The sequence below is a fragment of the Microtus oregoni genome, unplaced genomic scaffold, assembly GCF_018167655.1.
Source record: "Microtus oregoni isolate MIOR12 unplaced genomic scaffold, Mior012 000062F_ref0000492, whole genome shotgun sequence".
Classification (NCBI taxonomy): Eukaryota; Metazoa; Chordata; class Mammalia; order Rodentia; family Cricetidae; genus Microtus; species Microtus oregoni.
Genome location: NW_024543872.1, coordinates 10,128,694 through 10,147,865, shown reverse-complemented (window position 1 = coordinate 10,147,865; position 19,172 = coordinate 10,128,694). Strand labels below are relative to the sequence as shown.

The window sequence follows — 19,172 nt, the reverse complement described above, 5'->3', positions numbered from 1 at the left end:
GAGACAGGTCCACCAAGGGCACCAGCATGGACCGCAGTGTGCAGCATGTAATATCAGACAGTGTCTGGAGTTCTGCCCCAGCCCAACACTGAGCACTGAGCATGGAGACTGAGGTGGAGCTGCTGCAGCCTCAGGACCCTGGCCCAGCATTGTTTTCTAGAAGGATCTGAAGTTGGTGGAAGAGTGGGCTAACCCCGCAGTTAGCACTGCAGACTCTGCTAGGTGAAGAGGCTGGGCCCGCTCTTCCTCATCTGGGGCCCAAACTATCGCTCTGCTCCTGGCCTTCTAAAGGACTCAGAAGGTGCTGGGCGGTGGTGGTGCATGCCTTTAATCCCAGCATTCAGGAGGCAGAGGCAGGCGGATCTCTGTGAGTTCTAAGCCAGCCTGGTCTACAGAGCAAGTTCCAGGACAGGTTCCAAAGCTACAAAGATACTCTGTCTCAGAAACAAAACAAAACAAACAAACAAACAAAAAAAGTCTCAGAAAGTTCAATTGAGAAATGGGCTGACTAAATATAAACAGAATGCCTGGAATAAGGGTCTCTGACTCCAGGTCCATCTTGTCTATCCAACTGGGTGGAGCTCCCAGCCTCCTCTGCCCACACTTCCCCTTGCGCTACAGACCTTTCCCTGAGTTCCCTGGCTACTTCTGACCTGGAACAAGGTGCCCGAGCAGAACCAGCCTCCCTCGGAACTCACAGAGAGACTTCTCATCTGGTTCGTAGGCACCAGGCACCCTAGCTATTTTTCTCTGTGGTTGTCATTCACCTCCTGTGTTGGTCTCTGAGCTTGGGTTCTTCCAGTTGTTACCTGCCCAGCGTCCTCCCCTGGCTGCCTGAGATTTCTAGTCTGGTCCAGGTCGTTTGTGTCCTGTCCTCTTCATTGTGCACGTGGGGAGCCCCCGCGGTATACTTGGCGCTGATGTTTGCTGCAGTAGCCTATACCTCCCCCACGGCCCGGCTCCACCCTAGCCCATTGCTCCAAGTACCCACACAGGCCAGTCTAGACTCACAAACATTAAAGAGCACCAGATCTCTGACGATGGTAACTTGTCCTGGGAATCCTGTTGGTGGACAGTACCCCCAAAAGTCCCATCCTCTGTCCTGAGAGCGTAGGTCTGACACGCAGGGCACACGCGCGAAGGTGGCGATAAAATAGGACAAACACTGAGGTCATCATTAAGGAGTCCAAATTCAAGTCCATAGTTAAAACCGTGTTGTTCTAAGCACTGGGGTCAGAAATGGAGCGTTGGGGGCTGGGGAGATGGCTCAGAGGTTAAGAGCACTGGCTGCTCTTTCAGAGGTTCTGAGTTCAATTCCCAGCAACCACATGGTGGCTCACAACCATCCATAATGACATCTGGTGCCCCCGTTTGGTGTATAGGCACACATGGAGGCAGAACACTGTATTGTATACATAATAAATAAATAAATCTTTAAAAAAAAGAAAAAAGAAATGGAGCATCAAGGGCAGCATGTTCAGGGAACGAAGCCCTATATTCTTTATTTCTTTTCATTTCTATCTCAGTTCTACCGTGATTTTCACTTTATACCAGAATCTCTAGTGTTGGTCAATGCCAACTTTGTTTGTTTTTTCTAAGAAAGAAGAGGTTTTCTTTCTTTTTTATTTATCTATTTTTTTCTTATCAGATTATTCTAGACTCCACACACACACACACACACACCCTGAAAGAACAATAATGATCTAGGATTTGGGAGGCCTTCTAGTTTCTTCTCTTGCCTCCCATCCCACCCCTTCCTTTATTAATTTCATTTAAACTCCAGGAAAAGTAAAATGTCAGTAGAAAAATGCTGGTATGACCCACAAAAAAGGGTGAAATTCTCTTTGCCTACCGTTATTTTCTAACCACGCTTGGTGACTTGACCATGTCCACGTGTCCTACAGGGAAGCCCCCCCCCCCCAACCCCCTTGGGCCTGCCCTCCCTGGCCTGTCCCATCTGGCAGGGGTCCCAGCCAGTTTTCTTTTCCAGCTTGGGTGACTTGAAGTCTCTGAAATGCCAGGGCTGCCGGAGGCATCTTGGCTGTGACTATGCCAGTCTATGGAGGTCAAGGTTATGGAGCGTGAGGCACGTCTGTCCTGGGTAGGAGGAATGCCGACCCAGGGCTCCCATTCACCAAGTGAGTTCTGAGAGGCAATGCTGCCTTTATGTTCCGAAGCCACCACCGAGAGCTGGGGCTGTCGCTCAGGGACAGTATGTTTAACAAGGATGTGCAAAGCCTGGGTTCCACTCTGGCCCCTCAAGAAAAAAAAAAATACGGACTTTATAGATAAAAGGATGACATGATCCATCTTTTAGAATGCCCAGAGATGAGTTCCATAATCCTTAATAATTGAATTTAGTAATATTAAAGGATTTAGTATCTGGCTTAGCTCATAGAGATTACAGACATAAATTTTATAAAAGTAGAAAAAAACTTGAAGTACAGAGGCTTTTTTTTAATGACCATTTTGTACCGAAGTTAGTGCAAGGATGTTTTAAGCATCGGTGTCCAATGGCTGTTTTTAAAACCAGATTTAGGGTCTGGAGAAAGGGTTCAGTAGCTAAGAGCACTGGATGCTCTTCCAGAGGGCCCGGGTTTGATGTCCAGCACCCACAGAGCTGCTCGCAAACATTTGTAATTGCGGTTCCCAGGGATCCAACGCCTTCTTCTGGGCCTCTACAGGCATCAGACACACACACGGTACACAGACATGCATGCAGGCAAAGCACTCGTATGCAGAAAATAAATAAATCTTTAAAAATAAAAACTGTCTCCAAAGCTACAGAGAAACTCTGTCTCAGGAAAAAAAATTGTTAAAAACAAGTTTAGAAGACACCATGGATTTTGCTACTTTGTGTGGATGTACAGAGTTGCCGTGGCTCAGGCCATGTTTTTACTACATGTGTTTACTACTCAGTTTCTGCAGTTGGATGGCTGCCACAGAAGTACCGTTAGGGCCTGATGAGGTCAGGTAATCCCTCCTAATAGACCCAAACTTTTTTTAAGACCGAAGAAAATCAAGAGTTTATAGATATCCACCTCATGTTCAAAGATGGACTTGATCTGAATGGATGAGAAAGAGCTGATCTTTGGGGCTCATTCATTGTTGTATAGGTAGCACATGAGCTTGACTGGGGAACCTTAACTTGTTTCTTTTTGTTCCGAAACAGGGTTTTTCTGTGTAGTCCTGGCTGTCCTGGAACTCACTCTGTAGACCAGGCTGTTCTCAAACTCACAGAGACCCGTCTGCCTCTGCCTCCTCAGTGCTGGGTTTAAAGGTGTGTGCCGCCCGGGCCCAGCACCTCAACATTTTTAAGTCCCCCTCACAGCTCTGTGTCATCCTGATTCTCAGTTCTGGTCTGGAGTGAACACTTGTTAGAAACACGGCACAGACACTGGCAGCCCACGGAGGGAGGCATCTTCTTCCTCTGATACAGCCCTAGCCAGGTGTGGTGGTCGGAGAGAACAAGACCAAGTAAGCCATTATGCCTCCGTCCTCAGGTACGTGTGTATCGCCATGGAGGCGCTGGACCAGCTGCTCATGGCCTGCCACTGCCAGAGCATCAATCTCTTCGTGGAAAGCTTCCTGAAGATGGTGGCCAAGCTGCTGGAGTCGGAGAAGCCCAACCTGCAGATCCTCGGCACCAACTCGGTAAGGGGTAGGGGCGCGGTGGGTGGCATAGGTTAGAACCTCTAGGTCGGGCAGTGTCACGGCCACCCTCGACCCGCAAGGATGACTCGACCACCGGAGCTCTTCTCACTGCAGTTTATTTCAGGACTTTTTACACTTCTCTCTCTCTTCCCCTCTCTCTCTTCCTCTCTCTCTTTTCTCTCTCCTCCCCTCTCTCTCCGTTGACCTCTCTCCTCTCTCCCTTTTTCCTCTCTCTTTCTCTCTCCTTGACCTCTCTCCTCTCTCTTTCTCCTCTTTCCTTGACCTCTCTCCTCGGGCAAATCTCTCTCAGCCCTTAAGTAGGCATGGGCTGCCAACCCCGAACTGCCAGGTGGGCACTGCCCGTAGGTTCACACATATGCAGGCAGCTGATAATCATTGCGTGATCATAGCATAGGTCAGACTAAATTTAGCCATAGGAGTTGATTATACATCTCCATCAGTTGTGATTCCACGCAGCTCACTACAGGGCAGTTCTGTCATCACTTGACTTCTGATTCTAAGCCAGTGGTTCTCAACCTTCCTAAGGCTGTGGCCCTTTAATACAGTGCCTCACGTTGTGGTGACCCCCCCCCCCAACCACAAGGTTATGTCATTTCTACTTCATAACTGTAATTTTGCTACTGTTATGAATCGTAATGTAAATATCTGATATACAGGCTATCTGATATGTGGCCCCCGAAGGGGGTCTCACCCACAGGTTAAGAACAGCTGCCCTAAGCATAGACTACCTCTTGTGTTTTAGTGTGTCTCCTTGTGTGAGCAAAGAGGCATTGTGTTTTTAAGTTCAGTAAAGACACTATTTACATAAGGATTTAAGAAAATACTGTGTAAGCCGGGCGATGGTGGCGCACGCCTTTAATCCCAGCACTCAGGAGGCAGAGGCAGGTGGATCTCTGTGAGTTCGAGACCAGCCTGGTCTACAGAGCTAGTTCCAGGACAGGCTCCAAAGCCACAGAGAAACCCTGTCTCGAAAAACCAAAAAAAAAAAAAAAAATACTGTGTAAAACTAGAACTCCCCGGAGCTGGAAAAATGGCTCAGTAGCTAAGAGCACACAGTGCTCTTACTGAGAGAACCTGTGTTTGCTTCTCAGCGCCCATCTTGGGCTGCTCACAACCACCTGTACCTCCAACTCTAGGGAGATCTGACATCTCTGGATTCCTCAGGCACCTGCACTCGTGTGCACAGAACCACACATATATGCACAGTCATTCTGTGGAGAGTGGAGCTAGGTGCCCAGGGCCCATTTGGAAGCTGAGCTCAGTTATATGTCCTTAGAGAGCAGAGCACACAGAAACCCCAGAGAAGTGGGAAGACTGGGGCAGCCGGAAATGGGCTGTGGACTTAGACCTGCCCCTCCCCAGCCGGCTGATTTCTGTGGGCTTTGGCATTTCTACCAAAATTTCCAGTGATTGAACTTGGTCTGTGTGGGCCCCCTGGCTCTGTTGTTACAGTACAGGCGGATGCTACCATGACATGTTGTGGTTTATGAGAGAAGTTGGCATGCTAAGAAGTCCCACTATTACGTGTGTCTAAATGTTCTCAAATGTTTGGCTGCTTTCTTTAATCTCTTGCCATTTGTCTTAGTCCTTCCCCTTAACTTACTTGAAGCTCCAGGTCTATAAACAACTTAGATGCAACCCCCTTTTTTTTAAATTTTTGTTTTTGTGGGTTTTTTGTCTTGTTTTTTCGAGACAGGATTTCTTTGTAGCTTTGGGGTCTTTCCTGGAACTAACTCTGTAGACCAGGCTGGCCTTGAACTCACAGAGATTGGACTGCTTCTGCCTCCTTGAGTGCTGGGATTTAAAGGCGTGAGCCACCACCACCATCCAGCAGATGCGAACATTTTATGACTTTAGTGAGTCCTTTATCTTTCTGCAGAGAGAATAGAAAAGGAAGTTGTTTTCCTTGGTGTTCCCAGCTAGATGTTTCTGCGTATTCCTTTAATTTTTTATTATGTTTATTGTTTCCTTGGTGTCTGTGTGTGGGCATGATGTTACCATTGTGAGTACATCAGAGTCAGGACCACTCACAAAAGTTAGTTCTCATTTTAACATCTTCATGTTTCCCGGGGATTGAACTCAGATCATCAGGCTTGGCAGCAAGCCCCTATCCCTACTGAACATAGCCCTATTTCTGATATTTTAACCACGCGGGCCATGGCTTTTCTCTGGCTCGATGGAAGAGTTGCTTTAACTAGAAGAAAATCTCAGTTTACTTTGCCAAGCCCAAAGTGACAGCCCTTCCCTTCCCTTCCCTTCCCTTCCCTTCCCTTCCCTTCCCTCCCTTCCCTCCCTTCCCTCCCTTCCCCTCCCCTCCTTCCCTTCCCCTCCCCTTTTTTCCCCTTCCCCTTCCCTCCCCTCCCTTTCCCCTTCCCCTCCCCTCTTTTTTTTTTTTTTTTGATTTTTCGAGACAGGGTTTCTCCGTAGCTTTTGGTTCCTGTCCTGGAACTAGCTCTTGTAGACCAGGCTGGCCTCGAACTCACAGAGATCCGCCTGCCTCTGCCTCCCGAGTGCTGGGATTAAAGGCGTGCGCCACCACCGCCCGGCTTCCCCTCCCCTCTTTTCCCCTCCCCTCTTCCCCTTCCCCTCCCCATTCTTCCCTTCCCTCCCTTCCCCTCCCCTCCCTCCCTTCCCCTCCCCTTCCCTCCCTTTTTTTCCTCTCCCCTTCCCTCCCTTTTTTTCCCCTTCCCTTCCCTCCCCTCCCTTTCCCCTTCCCCTCCCCTCTTTTTTTTTTTTTTTGATTTTTCGAGACAGGGTTTCTCCGTAGCTTTTGGTTCCTGTCCTGGAACTAGCTCTTGTAGACCAGGCTGGCCTCGAACTCACAGAGATCCGCCTGCCTCTGCCTCCCGAGTGCTGGGATTAAAGGCGTGCGCCACCACCGCCCGGCTTCCCCTCCCCTCTTTTCCCCTCCCCTCTTCCCCTTCCCCTCCCCATTCTTCCCTTCCCTCCCTTCCCCTCCCCTCCCTCCCTTCCCCTCCCCTTCCCTCCCTTTTTTTCCTCTCCCCTTCCCTCCCTTTTTTTCCCCTTCCCTTCCCTCCCCTCCCTTTCCCCTTCCCCTCCCCTCTTTTCCCCTCCCCTCTTCCTCTTCCCCTCCCCATTCTTCCCTTCCCTTCCCCTCCCCATTCTTCCTCCCCTCCCCTCCCCTCCCCTCCCCTCCCCTCCCCTCCCCTTCCCTTCCCTTCCCTTCCCTTCCCTTCCCTTCCCTTCCCACCAGCTGACTGACAAATTACACATACTGCAGGAAAGAGTGAAGCCCTTTGTCCTGTTGCTCCGGCAACAGCTCCATGCCCTGCTGTTTTAGTTGTCTTGTTTAAGATAACTATAGTCTGGGAAAGAACATCTGAATGGAAAATAAACTAGTCATCCTGGATCCTCGGGGGCCACAGAAGCAGGTGGCCGACAGCATTTATTTTTCTCAAAGAGAATCCTAGCCCAGGACAGGTCTTTATTATCTACACAGCCTTGAAAATGCCATCTCCTCTGAATTCAACATCCCCGTGATCCAGCACCTTAGCCGGAGCCAGGTACAGGCTGCCTGTGCCGGCTGTGCTGTGGTGATGGAGATCTGCAGGTGGCAACCCTCAGGAGTTCAGCTGAACCTGCGCAGGGTGGGCTAGGATTCCTACTTGGAGGCAGCCTGTCCTGGTATTGTCCATCTGGACGCTCTGGCCAGCGTCTGTGCCAAGGAGCCCCAGAAGAGCTTTGCTTCACACCATTTTAGATTCTTAGGGACCCCGTGCCTGCCTTGCTCTGCCTTAGGACATTTAGCCCAGGAGTGTCGACATAGTCTTCTGAAGAATCTGAAGCTTTGTGAGAGCTGAGGAGCTGGAGGGAGAGGAAGGAGAGGCTGTACGTCCTTCCTTCTTTCCCCAGCATCCAGTTCCTGTGTATTATAGTCAGCAGAGCACTTTCAGCTTAGGTAAGGTTTTGCTGCCAGGAGAAGAAAAGAGAAATCAGATGTAGTAGGATGGACCTGTGGTCACAGCACGCTGGGTGCCATGGGAGGAGCTTACAAGACAAAATGGAACAACAACAATCCAAAAAAAAAAAAAAAAGACAGGAGACAGGAGCAGAGGATGCGGAAGTCAAAACACACCAGTGGTTGTAAGAGCTGCTGTCTAGCGAGGATGGGCTTGGTGAGAAGAGGGGGTGAAACAGAAAGACTAGCAGCCCCCAGGCTGCAAGAGAAGTGAGGTCCTGCCTCTGCCCCCTCCAGCGAATTCTCTGTTGTCCTGTTCTTGGCAACTGAGCTATTCAGTGCCTTCTGTGGAAGGGGGAAGGGCTAACTCTGCTTGGAGACACTTTGTTGGTGCCAGAGTGAGCCCAGCAAGGCTCAGATTCCCTTGTCAGGCCAGGGGAGAGCTGTTTTGTGCAATGTCACTATTTGGAGTAGACACTCTCTTTGTTACCCAAGCATTTAATCACCCTCAGTTTTCCACACATTTGTGAGAGGCATTGTGAGGGCTGGTGACCCGCCCCAGCAAGCTTGGCACCTTTGTTATATAGAAAGAGCCGGGACTTGGATCCCGGACGGGTGGCCCTAGCAGAGTGCTCCTGGCCTTTGAACGTCATGTCTTCAGAGTTGCCAGTTGGTTGTTATGGAGACCTTCATCATGGCTATTTCTTAGAAAAGAAAAAGAAACAAAATTTCAAATGTATTCTTTTATGATTTCATGCATTAAATAACTAGCATTTTAATAAAAGCCATGTCCAGGGCTCGAGAGATAGCTCCATGGTTAAGAGCACTGATTGCTCTTCTAGAGGACGCACATTAGGGTCCTTATAATCTCCTATAACTTCAGCACCAGGAGGTCTGATGCCCTCTGCTGGCCTCCTCAGGCCCCTGCATCCATGAGCTTATCCCCCCCACACACAAACACATGCAAACATATAAATAAATTTAAAAAAAATCTTTATTTTTAAAAAGTGACAGGCAGGATGGGTGGCCATTCTGGCCATAGCATGCATATAAGACAAGTTCTCATTAGCTCCATTTTATAGGTGGGACAATTGAGACCAAGGAAGCTTAAGGAACTTGCCGCAGGTCACCCTACTGATAATTGGTGGAGCTTGAATTTGAATGTATAGTTGGGCTGCAAACCCAACCTCAAAATACTAATAAGGGTGCCAGGTACAGTGGTATGTGTTTGTACTGCTGGCTCTTAAGAGGTAGAGAAAGGAGAACCATTAATTTCAAGCCACTTAAGCTGCAAAGTAAGACCTTGTTTTTTAAAAAGTCAAACAAATTTACACACACACACACACACACAAGGCTGGGCTACGGGTCAACGGTAGAGAGAGCTTGTTTGGCGAGCAGAAGGAATAGCATTTGTTCCGTAGCACTGCAAAAAGAGGAGGAGGAGAGAAAGTCCCACTATAACATTCTGTGGTGGTTTGTGAAAACGGCCCCTACAGGCTCACAGGAAATGGCACTATTAGGGGATGTGGCCTTGTTGGAGGAAGTGTGTCACTGGGGGCTGGGCCTTGAGGTTTCAGAAGCTCAAGCCAGGCCCAGTGTCACTTTCTTCCAGCACCATGTCTGTCAGCACGCCACCATGCTTCCCGCCATGACGATAGTGGAAGAGACCTCTGAACCTATAAGCCAACTCCAATTAAACGTTTTCCTTATTAAGAGTTACCATGGTCCACCAGGAAGTGGTGGTGAACATCCTTTTGTTTTGTTTTGTTTTGTTTTGTTTTTTGAGACAGGGTTTCTCTGTGTAGATTTGGAACCTGTTCTGGAACTTGCTCTTGAAGATCAGGCTGGCCTCGAACTCACAGAGATCTGCCTGCCTCTGCCTCCTGAGTGCTGGGATTAAAGTCATGCACCACCACCACTGCCCATCTATGGCAAACATCTTTAACCCAGCACCTGGAGGCAGAGCAGGCAGATCTTCAAGTTGGAGGCCAGCCTGGTCTACAAGGCAAGTTCCAGGGCAACCAGGGCTACACAGAGAAACCCTTTCTTGAAAAAGTAAAAACAAAAATAAACTAACAAACAAAAAAAGAGTTGCTATGGTCTTGGTATCCCTTCACAGGAATAGAAACCCTAACAAAGACAAGTTCTAACTCTGCCCTAGCCTGGTTTGGGCCCTCTAGGACATGGGTATGGCCTCATGTCTATAGCCCCCATGAAGCACCCCATATGAGACCTGAATGGAGACCCCTAGCATGTCCCATTTGATCCCTCATGTTAACCCCTGAAGGACTCAGGAGCAGCATGGAGTGGGCTAAGAGCTGCCCCCCACAGGGATACCAAAGGCCAGCACTCTCTGGCCAGGTCATATAAGTAACCAGATTACCATGCCTGAGTCACCATGTTCAGTCTCGGGGATGCTGCTCACAGAGCCTGGTGTGGAGATGGTGCCTCTGTCTTAGCTAGCCCCGATGCCAGCCTTCCTGTTAGAAAGACAGCACGTGCTCTCTGTGTGGGAGGTCGGGACTGGAGGACATTAGCACCAGTCCCTGTAGCAGCTGGAGTCCTGGAAGAACGAAGACAGAATTGTGCACCACTTGAGCCTCGTGACTGGAGCCTCCTGGGCAGTCCTGGACTTGAGAGTTGAGCACTGTCTTCCAGAGATAGAGCTGTGGCAAGATCACCCATTCAACCTTCGGTCCAAAACTCCAAGTCACACCAGTTCTGTCCTTCAGAGGAGGTGGGTCAGTGACCTGTGCAGCTAGCCTTAAGCATGGCCGTAGCTGTGGGCTAGCTCACTCTGGGGCAAAGGAGTCCCCGGGCTCAGACCCCTCACAGTAGGAGGTGGAGGGGAAGGGCTTCTGGAAATGCAGGTAGCTAAGCCCTATCCCTCAATCAGCCTGGGGAGGGGAGATGGCAGAAATTGACAAGTTGTCCAGGTAGGTTTCTATGCGAATTCAGGAAACTAGAGAGATGGCTCAGGGGTCAAGGGTGCGTACTGCTATTGCTGAGGAGCCAAGTTTGATTTCCACATAGGTGGTTCACAACCGTGGGTAACTCCAGTGCCAGTGGGTGTCTAAAGCCTCTGGTCCATGAGGGCATGTGTGTGTGTGTGTGTGTGTGTGTGTGTGTGTGTGTGTGAGTGTGTGTGTGTGTAAGAGAGAAAGCATGCTCTCACTCTCTCTCCTCTCCCCCCGCCACACCATTTACAAATTCATCTTTTTAAAAATGTGTTTTTAAAAATTCAAAGGGCAAAGTCAGAATTCCCAAATTTGAGGCCCAGCGGGACCCATTCACAAGTTAGCTAACCTAAAGTAATTCAGTCACTGGTAAAGGCCTCAGTTTCCTTTTCTTTGTAACGGGATAAGTATGGATCCTGCTGAGCTCGCTAGCTGATGGAAAACTCATCCAATAACGGGTGTGGGAGTCGGCTGAAAATGGTGTCCCTTGGGAGGTTTCTGTCCAGATCCTCAGAACCTGTCACTTTATAAGGAAACATGGCCTCTACAGCTTTGAGTAACTCAGGGGTCTGGAGATTCTGTGCTGTATTATCTGGGCTGGGTGGGGGGTTGGAGCAGTTCTGAATGCTGTCACACAGAGAGGTAGAAGATGTAACGTAGGAGAAGGCAAGGCAAGGCAAGCATAGCGGTCCTCAGAAGCACAGTGTGTAAGCACACAGACCATTTAACGTGTCTCTCAGAGCACACTGACACCAACTACTCTTGCCTATGGCCTCCCCAGCAACACCCAGCCTTTTATTTGTTTGTTTGCTTGTTTATTTATTTTTTTTTTCGAGACAGGATTCCTCTGTGTAGCTTTGGAGTCTGTCCTGGAACTCGCTCTGTAGACCACGCTGGCCTCAAACTCAGGCCTGCCTCTGCCTCCCGAGTGCTGGAGTTAAAGTCGTGCCCCACCACCACCCAGCTTCTTCAGGACTCTTACTTCTTGGTGCCTTTTGAATACTTGAAAGCTTGCAGATGTACATTAAAGCCAAAGCAAACAAGCTTTGGGACGCGTCTTCCTGAAGTTGGTTTTTCTGATCAAGTGGGAGAGGGCAATGCATAGAGGCCTGGGCACTTCGCAATGCAGCACTGTTTTCTGAGTGGCATGTGGAGTGCTATTTTCCTGCAGGAGAGTGGAACGTATCCATGTATCATCCCCGAGAATGCCACTCCCTGTGACCGCCGAGCTGAATCCTGCAGCAGAAGCTGGGGAAGTCCCCGAGAGTAGGTGAAAACATACATTGCATTCAAGCAGTCTTGGATTTGCATCCCCCACCCTTCTCGGCTTCCTTCCCTCTCCCAGGAAGTGGTCTGAGGAAGGCCCCTTGGGTTTTGTCCACCCTGCTGCTTCAGGTGACCTCTGCACAGGGGGTTTGGCTGTCACCACCGAACTCTTGCTCCCATCCTTCGCTCCATGCCCACACCCACCCTTGGGGACTGGGTCACTAGAGAAGCACCTGACTCTCTTTCCATTTCTCAGTGCCTTCTGGGTATGAATTTTTGTTGTGCTTTGGGTTCTGTGTGTGTGTTTGAGACAGAGTCCCATGTAGCCAAGGATAGCCTCAGCTCAGTTTGTAGTGGGGACTGTCCTTGGCCTCCTGATCCTTTAGAACTGCACTTCCCAAGTGCTAGGAATACAGGTCTGGATGACTGCACCCAGCTCCTAGTTCACACTTTTAGGGTGTTACCTTCTCTAGTCCATGCTGCCTAATCTAGGCTCTAGGCTTGAGCATATGGAGAGGACAGAGGTTAAAGTGCATCCAAACCTACATACCCCAAAGTTGATGGAGCCGAGAATAAACAAATACCATGACCGCCATGGAGTCATTTCCTGATCGTGTCGAGGTGTTCTGCATGTCCTGTCATCTCTGTGACAACCTTATATCCACTTCACAGAGAAGGGTGTTGCCAGGAGTTAGGGTCTGGGTTGGGTATTTCCAGATTCTTGCCATCTTATTTGAGAATAAAGTAAAGTACAAGACCATACAGATTGCAAAGTAGCACAGAAAATTTATTTAAAGCAGAGTAGTAGAATAGGTTAAAATTCACAGCAAGAGATCGGGGGCCCAGTGGGCTTCCTTTTTCTAAGTTTAAGAGGAGGAATTTGGAGGTGAAGTATGGGTGTTTCTCTTCTTTGGTTGACAGGCTTAAGTTGGGTAGGCCATTGCTTACTTGTACATGTTTCTTCCCATAATACAGCTGAGTTTAATCATATGCATGCTCAATAATTCATGGACACAAGATAGCTAAGCAGGGGATTCACCCTAGAAGTTCACTTGAAGGCACAGTTGTTTTACACCACCACTCAAAACCAGTCTAAGCCAGCTAGGACCATTGGCCCTGGTTCCATAAACATGAGACATTGTCAGGGGGGTGCTATTTTTAATATTTTATTATTTCCATTGTTTAAAGCAGGTATGGGGGCAGCTTGATACAGGTCCCGGTTGCTAGTTACATTATTTGAAGAGAGTGTGTGCATAGCCTAAGCCAAGGGAAATCCCAAGTAGTTAAGATACTCCTTGTGCCCGCCTTAAGGGAGTAAAGGCTCAAAGTTAAAAAGCTCCATGTGCTCCGTGGAAAAAACAAACATGAGACAGGCCAGGTGCTAGGCAGAGTGCCAGCTACTCTTCTGGACTATATAGGTCAAGCCATCATTTAAAAACCAGACTCAAAGGCCAGGCATGGTGGCACACTCCTTCACCCCAGCACTTGGAAGGTTGGCCATAGTCCAGTGGATGGCCCCATACCCATGAGCAGCAGAATTCAGACCTAGTTAGAAGACCGAAGAGTTGGGAGTGGGTGGGAAGGAAGAGGATGGATCTGGGAAGAGCTGGGGGAAGGAGAGCTGGGGGTTAATAGGATAAAATATTGTATGATATATGAAATTCTCAAAGAAAAAATTAAAACTGTAATAAATGAGGAGACTAATAGAAGCTGTTGCATCTAGGGGTTTTTGTTTGGTTGGTTGGTTTTTTTGGTTTTTTGTTTGTTTTTTCAAGACAGGATTTCTCTGTAGCTTTGGAGCCTGTCCTGGAACTAGCTCTTGTAGACCAGTCTGGCCTCGAACTCACAGAGATCCGCCTGCCTCTGCCTGCCTCCCAAGTACTAGGATTAAAGGTGTGTGCCACCACCGCCCAGCCTAAATTAGCAACTTTTAAGTAGTTAACTAGACACAGATTAACAATTAATACCAAATACTCTGAAAGTAAATCAGTTAGATACCTTGAGAAATGATAGTGTGTGTGTATTATTTTTTAAACAACAAATATTTGAGAAGTTCTATAATTTATTGTCAGTCTAAGCACTCTTTGAGACAAGGTCTTATGTAGCCCGAGCTAGCCTCAGATTTGCTCTGTAGCCGAGGATGTCTGCAGACTTCTGACCCTACTGCCTTCACCCCCTCATGCCAAGGTTTCAGACTTGTGCCGCTACCCTCAGTTTGTCCCATTCTGGGTACGGAGCTCAGGGCTCGTGCGTGCTAAGGAAGCACTCTCTCCACTGAGCTGTATCTCTAGCTATTAATCTAATCCTCTTTCAGAGTTGTTCGGGGCTACTAACCTAACATAATATTGAGCAAAATAAATTATATTTGTTTCTAGCGGTTTATTTTGTATGCATTGCTTGCTTCTCTGGGGGATGTTATTGAAATGAATTCCCTCTTTAGAACTGGAAGCGTACAATGCAATACGATCCAGCAGCAGAGGACGCTGCCAGAGATTAGCGCTAAAGCTAGCCATAGGGCAGGCCCCTGTAATCCTAACAGCTGGGAGGTAAAGGTAAGGATCAAGTTCAAGACCAATATCGGCTACGAGAGATCTTTCCCACAGAGAAAGAGAGGGTGTGGGAGGGAGTCTACCAACAAGGCAAGCTTTTGACACCCAAAATTTCAACAGTAAAATGTGATTCCAGTTTTGAAGTCCAATGCTCGGATTTGCTCTCCTGTCTCAGAATTCAGCCAAGGAGGTGCTCCATACATTGACCCAGCTCTCCTTCAGTCTCCGCATGGTGCCTAATTTGCTGTGCCCTGTGCATGCATCCCCCAGGGGTTTGTGCAGCCGTGTACAGGGGGAGCCATCATTCGCTTTCTCCTTCCTCCTCTGTCCCCCTCAACAGAAAAGGCCACAGTTCCCAGCTTTTTGTGTACAGGAAAGCTGAGTCGCCTATGAACTCAGGTCTCCCAAGTGTGCTGTTACAGGCAGGAGTTGGTCCCCAGATGCCTGGGTCTGTGGCTTTTTCCATAATAGGTGCTTGGGAATGTCCCAAGGGGCGGAGCAACTGGCCCTCATGCAAATTCTCTTCCTCTGCCCCGACAGTTTGTGAAGTTCGCCAACATTGAAGAGGACACCCCATCTTATCATCGGAGCTATGATTTCTTTGTGTCCCGATTTAGTGAAATGTGCCACTCAAGCCATGACGACTTGGAAATCAAGACCAAGTGAGTAGAGGGAGGCGACGGGCCTACGGGGCTCCCAGCAGAACCATCAAGGGGCCTTGAAGGGCTTCAGCACTGGCTGACTGGTCTGTCTTCCTTGACTCCCCTTCTGGCCTGCTGTGTCCAGGATGGGTGGGTGTTAATCAGAATGGGGCGGCTCCCGGCAGGTGGTTCTGGAGGAAAAATCTTGGGCCAGAACATAGGGCAAAATATAAGATAACGGAGGTCTCCTGAGCTGAACTTGAGGGCCAGGAGCAAAACACATAAGCGTGCATACACACAACCTCTCCACTCACAGATAGAAGTGTGCACTTGCAGGAACAGCCTGCTTAGCAGCATCTACATCCATCAACAGAGCCCAAGTCCTCACGCTGGCTTTTCCTCACTTCACCTTCTGGGTCCTCCCACCGACCCATTCTCCTGCCACACTGTATAGGACATGCAGGATACTCTTGCCTCAGAACTTCTGCACGGTCTGTGCCGTGATGGAAGCCTTCTTCCGTGGATCTCAGCTCACTGCTTCCCCTCTGCCACGGCTTTGCTCACTTTGCTCTCATCAGTGAAGCCCGCCTGAGTGTCCCCACATTCCCCCCAATCCTTCTTTATCCTGCTCTGCCCCCCCCCGTGGTTTTCACCCCCCTTTTAACAAGTTTCATCATTCCTCTCTTATGTTGCTGACTCTGTCTGCCTCTCCCCACTGGCTTCTAAGCTACAAGAGTCAAGTTGCTCATTAATGTGTTTCAAAATGCCCGTGAAGAGGAGCAGATAGAGGAGCCTTCCGAGGAGTTAGGTCCCTAGAGCTTGAACCGTGCTCCTCTTGGGGCCGCCATGGAGATGCTCAGGATGCAGAGATGCCTCAGTCTCTTTCCTTACAGAATCCGAATGTCGGGCATCAAAGGCCTGCAAGGGGTCGTGAGGAAGACGGTGAATGATGAGCTGCAGGCCAACATCTGGGACCCACAGCACATGGACAAGATCGTCCCATCGCTCCTCTTCAATCTGCAGCACATAGAAGAGGCAGAGAGGTGAGTGGGGCTGGGGTTCCCGACTCTGAGCACCACCGTCACCCAGGCTCCTGGAGCTAGCTTGGGCTGGAAGGTAGAAGCCAGCTAGGAGGGCAGGAATCTTGGCTTTGTGACTTGTTCTGCAATGAGCACAAGGCTGGTTCCTCCTTGCATTTGGGTCTGGCTTCTGTCGGCCTCTGATCTCCTTCTGTCCTCAAATAAGGACGCAGGAGCAGCAATGGGTCTATGCTGCCTGGGTATGCGTGTAAGCTGGTCAGGACACAAGAGGACAAGGGACAGATTACCCTCGTGCCCCTCCGGAAGCAGCAAGCTAAGGAGGCATAAATGCCTTTCAAGGTTCCAAATGCTAAAGACTTTCCCTGGGACCTTACTGTCTCCCTTCCCGATGCTGTTGCAAACCTTAAAACATGACTGCTTGATCAGCCGTGGTCACTTAAGAGTTGCAGATACTGGAATTTAATCTCAGAACCCCCAAACATCAGACTCATTCCGTCTAGTGACCCTTACTTTCCCCTGTAGAATGGGATGGAGAGGAAAGTTCCCTCTACTGTCCCCCCACCTTGTCTTTGTGCTCAGATGCTCAGTAAAAAAAGCTCTCCTTTCGGGTCTGGGATGTTAAACTAGCAGGGGAAAGTGTGCCCCCTGGTGGTTGTTTCTGATGTAACAGCTCCCCAGTCTGGGGTTGTGGTCTTTTAGATGGGGAATTCTGTTCTGAGAAGGTACACTCTGATTTGCATGTCATTAGGCCACACCCTAGCCAATCACCCTTCGCTTCCATTTGTTTCCTTCTTTTCGCCTGTCTACTCCACTTTCCTCTTCGGTTCTTATCTCCCCTCCACCAACCCTTAGGTATATATTGACCCTTGCGGTCTGCAGGCCTCCAACAGAGGGAATCCAGCCCCCTCTGAAGTGGTCCCATGAAAATAACTCTATAGACTCCCCCAACGTTCTACTCCCACCTTCCTTACCCCGTTTAATTGCTGACAGCCATGACTATGACCTGGTGTAGCTTATCTCAAATTCCTGCTTGTCCTGAAGAGAAACCCAAAGGTATATACAGTCCTGGCTCCCCACTTTGCACCCCATCTTCTATCCACATGGCTCTGTCTCCGCAGCCGGTCTCCCTCGCCCCTCCAAGCACCGGAGAAGGAAAAGGAGAACCCAGCAGAGCTGGCTGAGAGGTGCCTGCGGGAGCTGCTGGGCCGGGCAGCCTTCGGCAACATCAAAAACGCCATTAAGCCTGTTCTTATGTGAGTTGACTGTTCCAGGTCCCCTGCCCATATCTCCTTGCCAACTGCCCCTGGTCCCCGCTGCCCCTGTGAGAGGAAAGGAGCTGTCATGCTGTGGTGAGGTGTCAGCAGACCCTGCATCACACAGCAAGGCTACCATGCAGTGGCCACCTGCTGTTTGTGGTGAGCAATAGAGGGGTCCCCAAAACTGAACGAAAGGGCCAGCTCCATCCCTTGTGTCAAGCTATACTGTAAGCCCTTCCTTGACTGAGAACTGCAAGGGGCTCTCAGGAGGTGCCCCTGGCCCTCCAAGCTCAGCAATACTCCCTGGGTCATTCTGAGTTTCCCAGTCACCCCCCCCCCCCTTGTGTTCTCCCTCGCAGCCACCTGGATAACCATTCTCTTTGGGAACCCAAGGTGTTCGCCACTCGTTGCTTCAAAATCATCATGTACTCAATCCAGGTGCGGTAAGCTTCCCTGCTCCAGCTTGCACCCCTTCCCCTCCCCAGACACCGGCTGCCCACTTCCCCCGGGGCACTCCCAGGTGCGGGACAGTACACAGAGTAGGAAGCCACGTGTTCTCTGACTCCCCCCCCCCAAAAAAAAAACCCTAGCTGCCACAGATGCTGCTGTGTCACCTGACTGTGAAGGAAGGCCAGTTTAATGTTTAGTACGTCCTAGCCAAACATTTTTTTTTATGAAATACAATGGAAACGAATTCCTAGACAAAAATTACATCTCGCAAAAAGACAAGCAGCCTGCACCCCCTGGTTCTCTGAGCGTTCCCGACTTCTACAGCCTTGCCTTCCTTCTGGCCCGCCCTCATCTAGGCAGCGGTGTTATCTATCAGACAGATCTTGAATTGGCACTGGGCCCCCAGCCACACTGTGCAGCACGGAGCTGAACCATGTGGCTTCTCATGGTCCTTGCCAGTAAGACCTGGGGACTGGGAGAAATGAAAGACAATATTTTGAAATGGGTTTCTGGTCCCCTTTGAAGTAAAAGGAACCAGGAAAAAAGTGCAAACGCAGATTCCCTGGGATTTGGCTCCGCGTTTGTAGGCCGGGATGGGGGTTGGGGAGTGCTGTAAGAGTGAGCGGTCTGGGTGCCACCTGCAGCGTCCACTGGCTGTGGGATGACATTTTGGTTCACCCTCCGCCTCAGGGTCCCCGCAGAGGGCTGCCAGGCCTTTGGGGTGGTTGCTTGGGGGACCATCACGTCTTCCTCCCCCACAGCCGCAGCACTCCCACCTGGTTATCCAGCAGCTCCTGAGCCACCTAGACGCCAACAGCCGCAGCGCGGCGACTGTGCGGGCAGGCATCGTGGAGGTCCTATCGGAAGCTGCGGTTATCGCCGCCACCGGCTCTGTCGGTAAGGGGGTCCAGAGCAAACGGCGAGGGGCAGGAGAGAGGGGCAGGGGCCGGACCGACTGGCTGAGTGGGCTTTAGGTATAAGGGAGAGCAGGAGGGATGCCTGTCCTGACTTGCGGGTCCCTCCCTCTTGGCGCCCAGGGCCCACGGTGCTGGAGATGTTCAACACCCTGCTGCGGCAGCTGCGGCTCAGCATCGACTACGCGCTGACCGGGAGCTACGACGGCGCTGTCAGCCTGGGCACCAAGATCATCAAGGAGCATGAGGAGCGCATGTTTCAGGAGGCGGTCATCAAGACCATCGGTGGGGAGGGTTGGGGTGGGCTGGGAGGGGCCACTGAGGCTTGGGGGCGGGCTCAGAAGTGGGACGGGCAAAGATCTGGAGGCGGGGCTAAGGGAGAAGTGCCTATGAACCAAGGCTTAGATGGTGGGTGAGGCTTGGAAAGGGGCCGAACTTTGGGGGGAGGGACGGACTCTGTGACGCTCGGAGAAGGGCGGGGCTCTGGGAAAGGACCTAAGGTGGG

The 19,172-nt window shown here is 50.2% G+C and overlaps 1 protein-coding gene across 4 annotated transcripts in view; it reads left to right on the top strand.

The window, feature by feature from the left end:
* Positions 1–19,172, top strand: part of LOC121439647 (protein EFR3 homolog B) — an 81,030-nt gene that overhangs the window by 42,458 nt on the left and 19,400 nt on the right. Inside the window, exons 4-10 of one of the 4 annotated variants that reach the window (XM_041640202.1) lie at positions 3,504–3,654; positions 14,907–15,028; positions 15,901–16,050; positions 17,166–17,300; positions 17,663–17,741; positions 18,545–18,650; positions 18,791–18,952. In XM_041640202.1, coding sequence (XP_041496136.1) covers positions 3,504–3,654; positions 14,907–15,028; positions 15,901–16,050; positions 17,166–17,300; positions 17,663–17,741; positions 18,545–18,650; positions 18,791–18,952 — 905 coding nt within the window. Of the gene's footprint in view, positions 1–3,503; positions 3,655–10,312; positions 10,332–14,906; positions 15,029–15,900; positions 16,051–17,165; positions 17,301–17,662; positions 17,742–18,514; positions 18,651–18,790; positions 18,953–19,172 lie in introns of those variants that run through there. The other 3 variants (XM_041640201.1, XM_041640204.1, XM_041640203.1) reach the window with 3 other exon arrangements.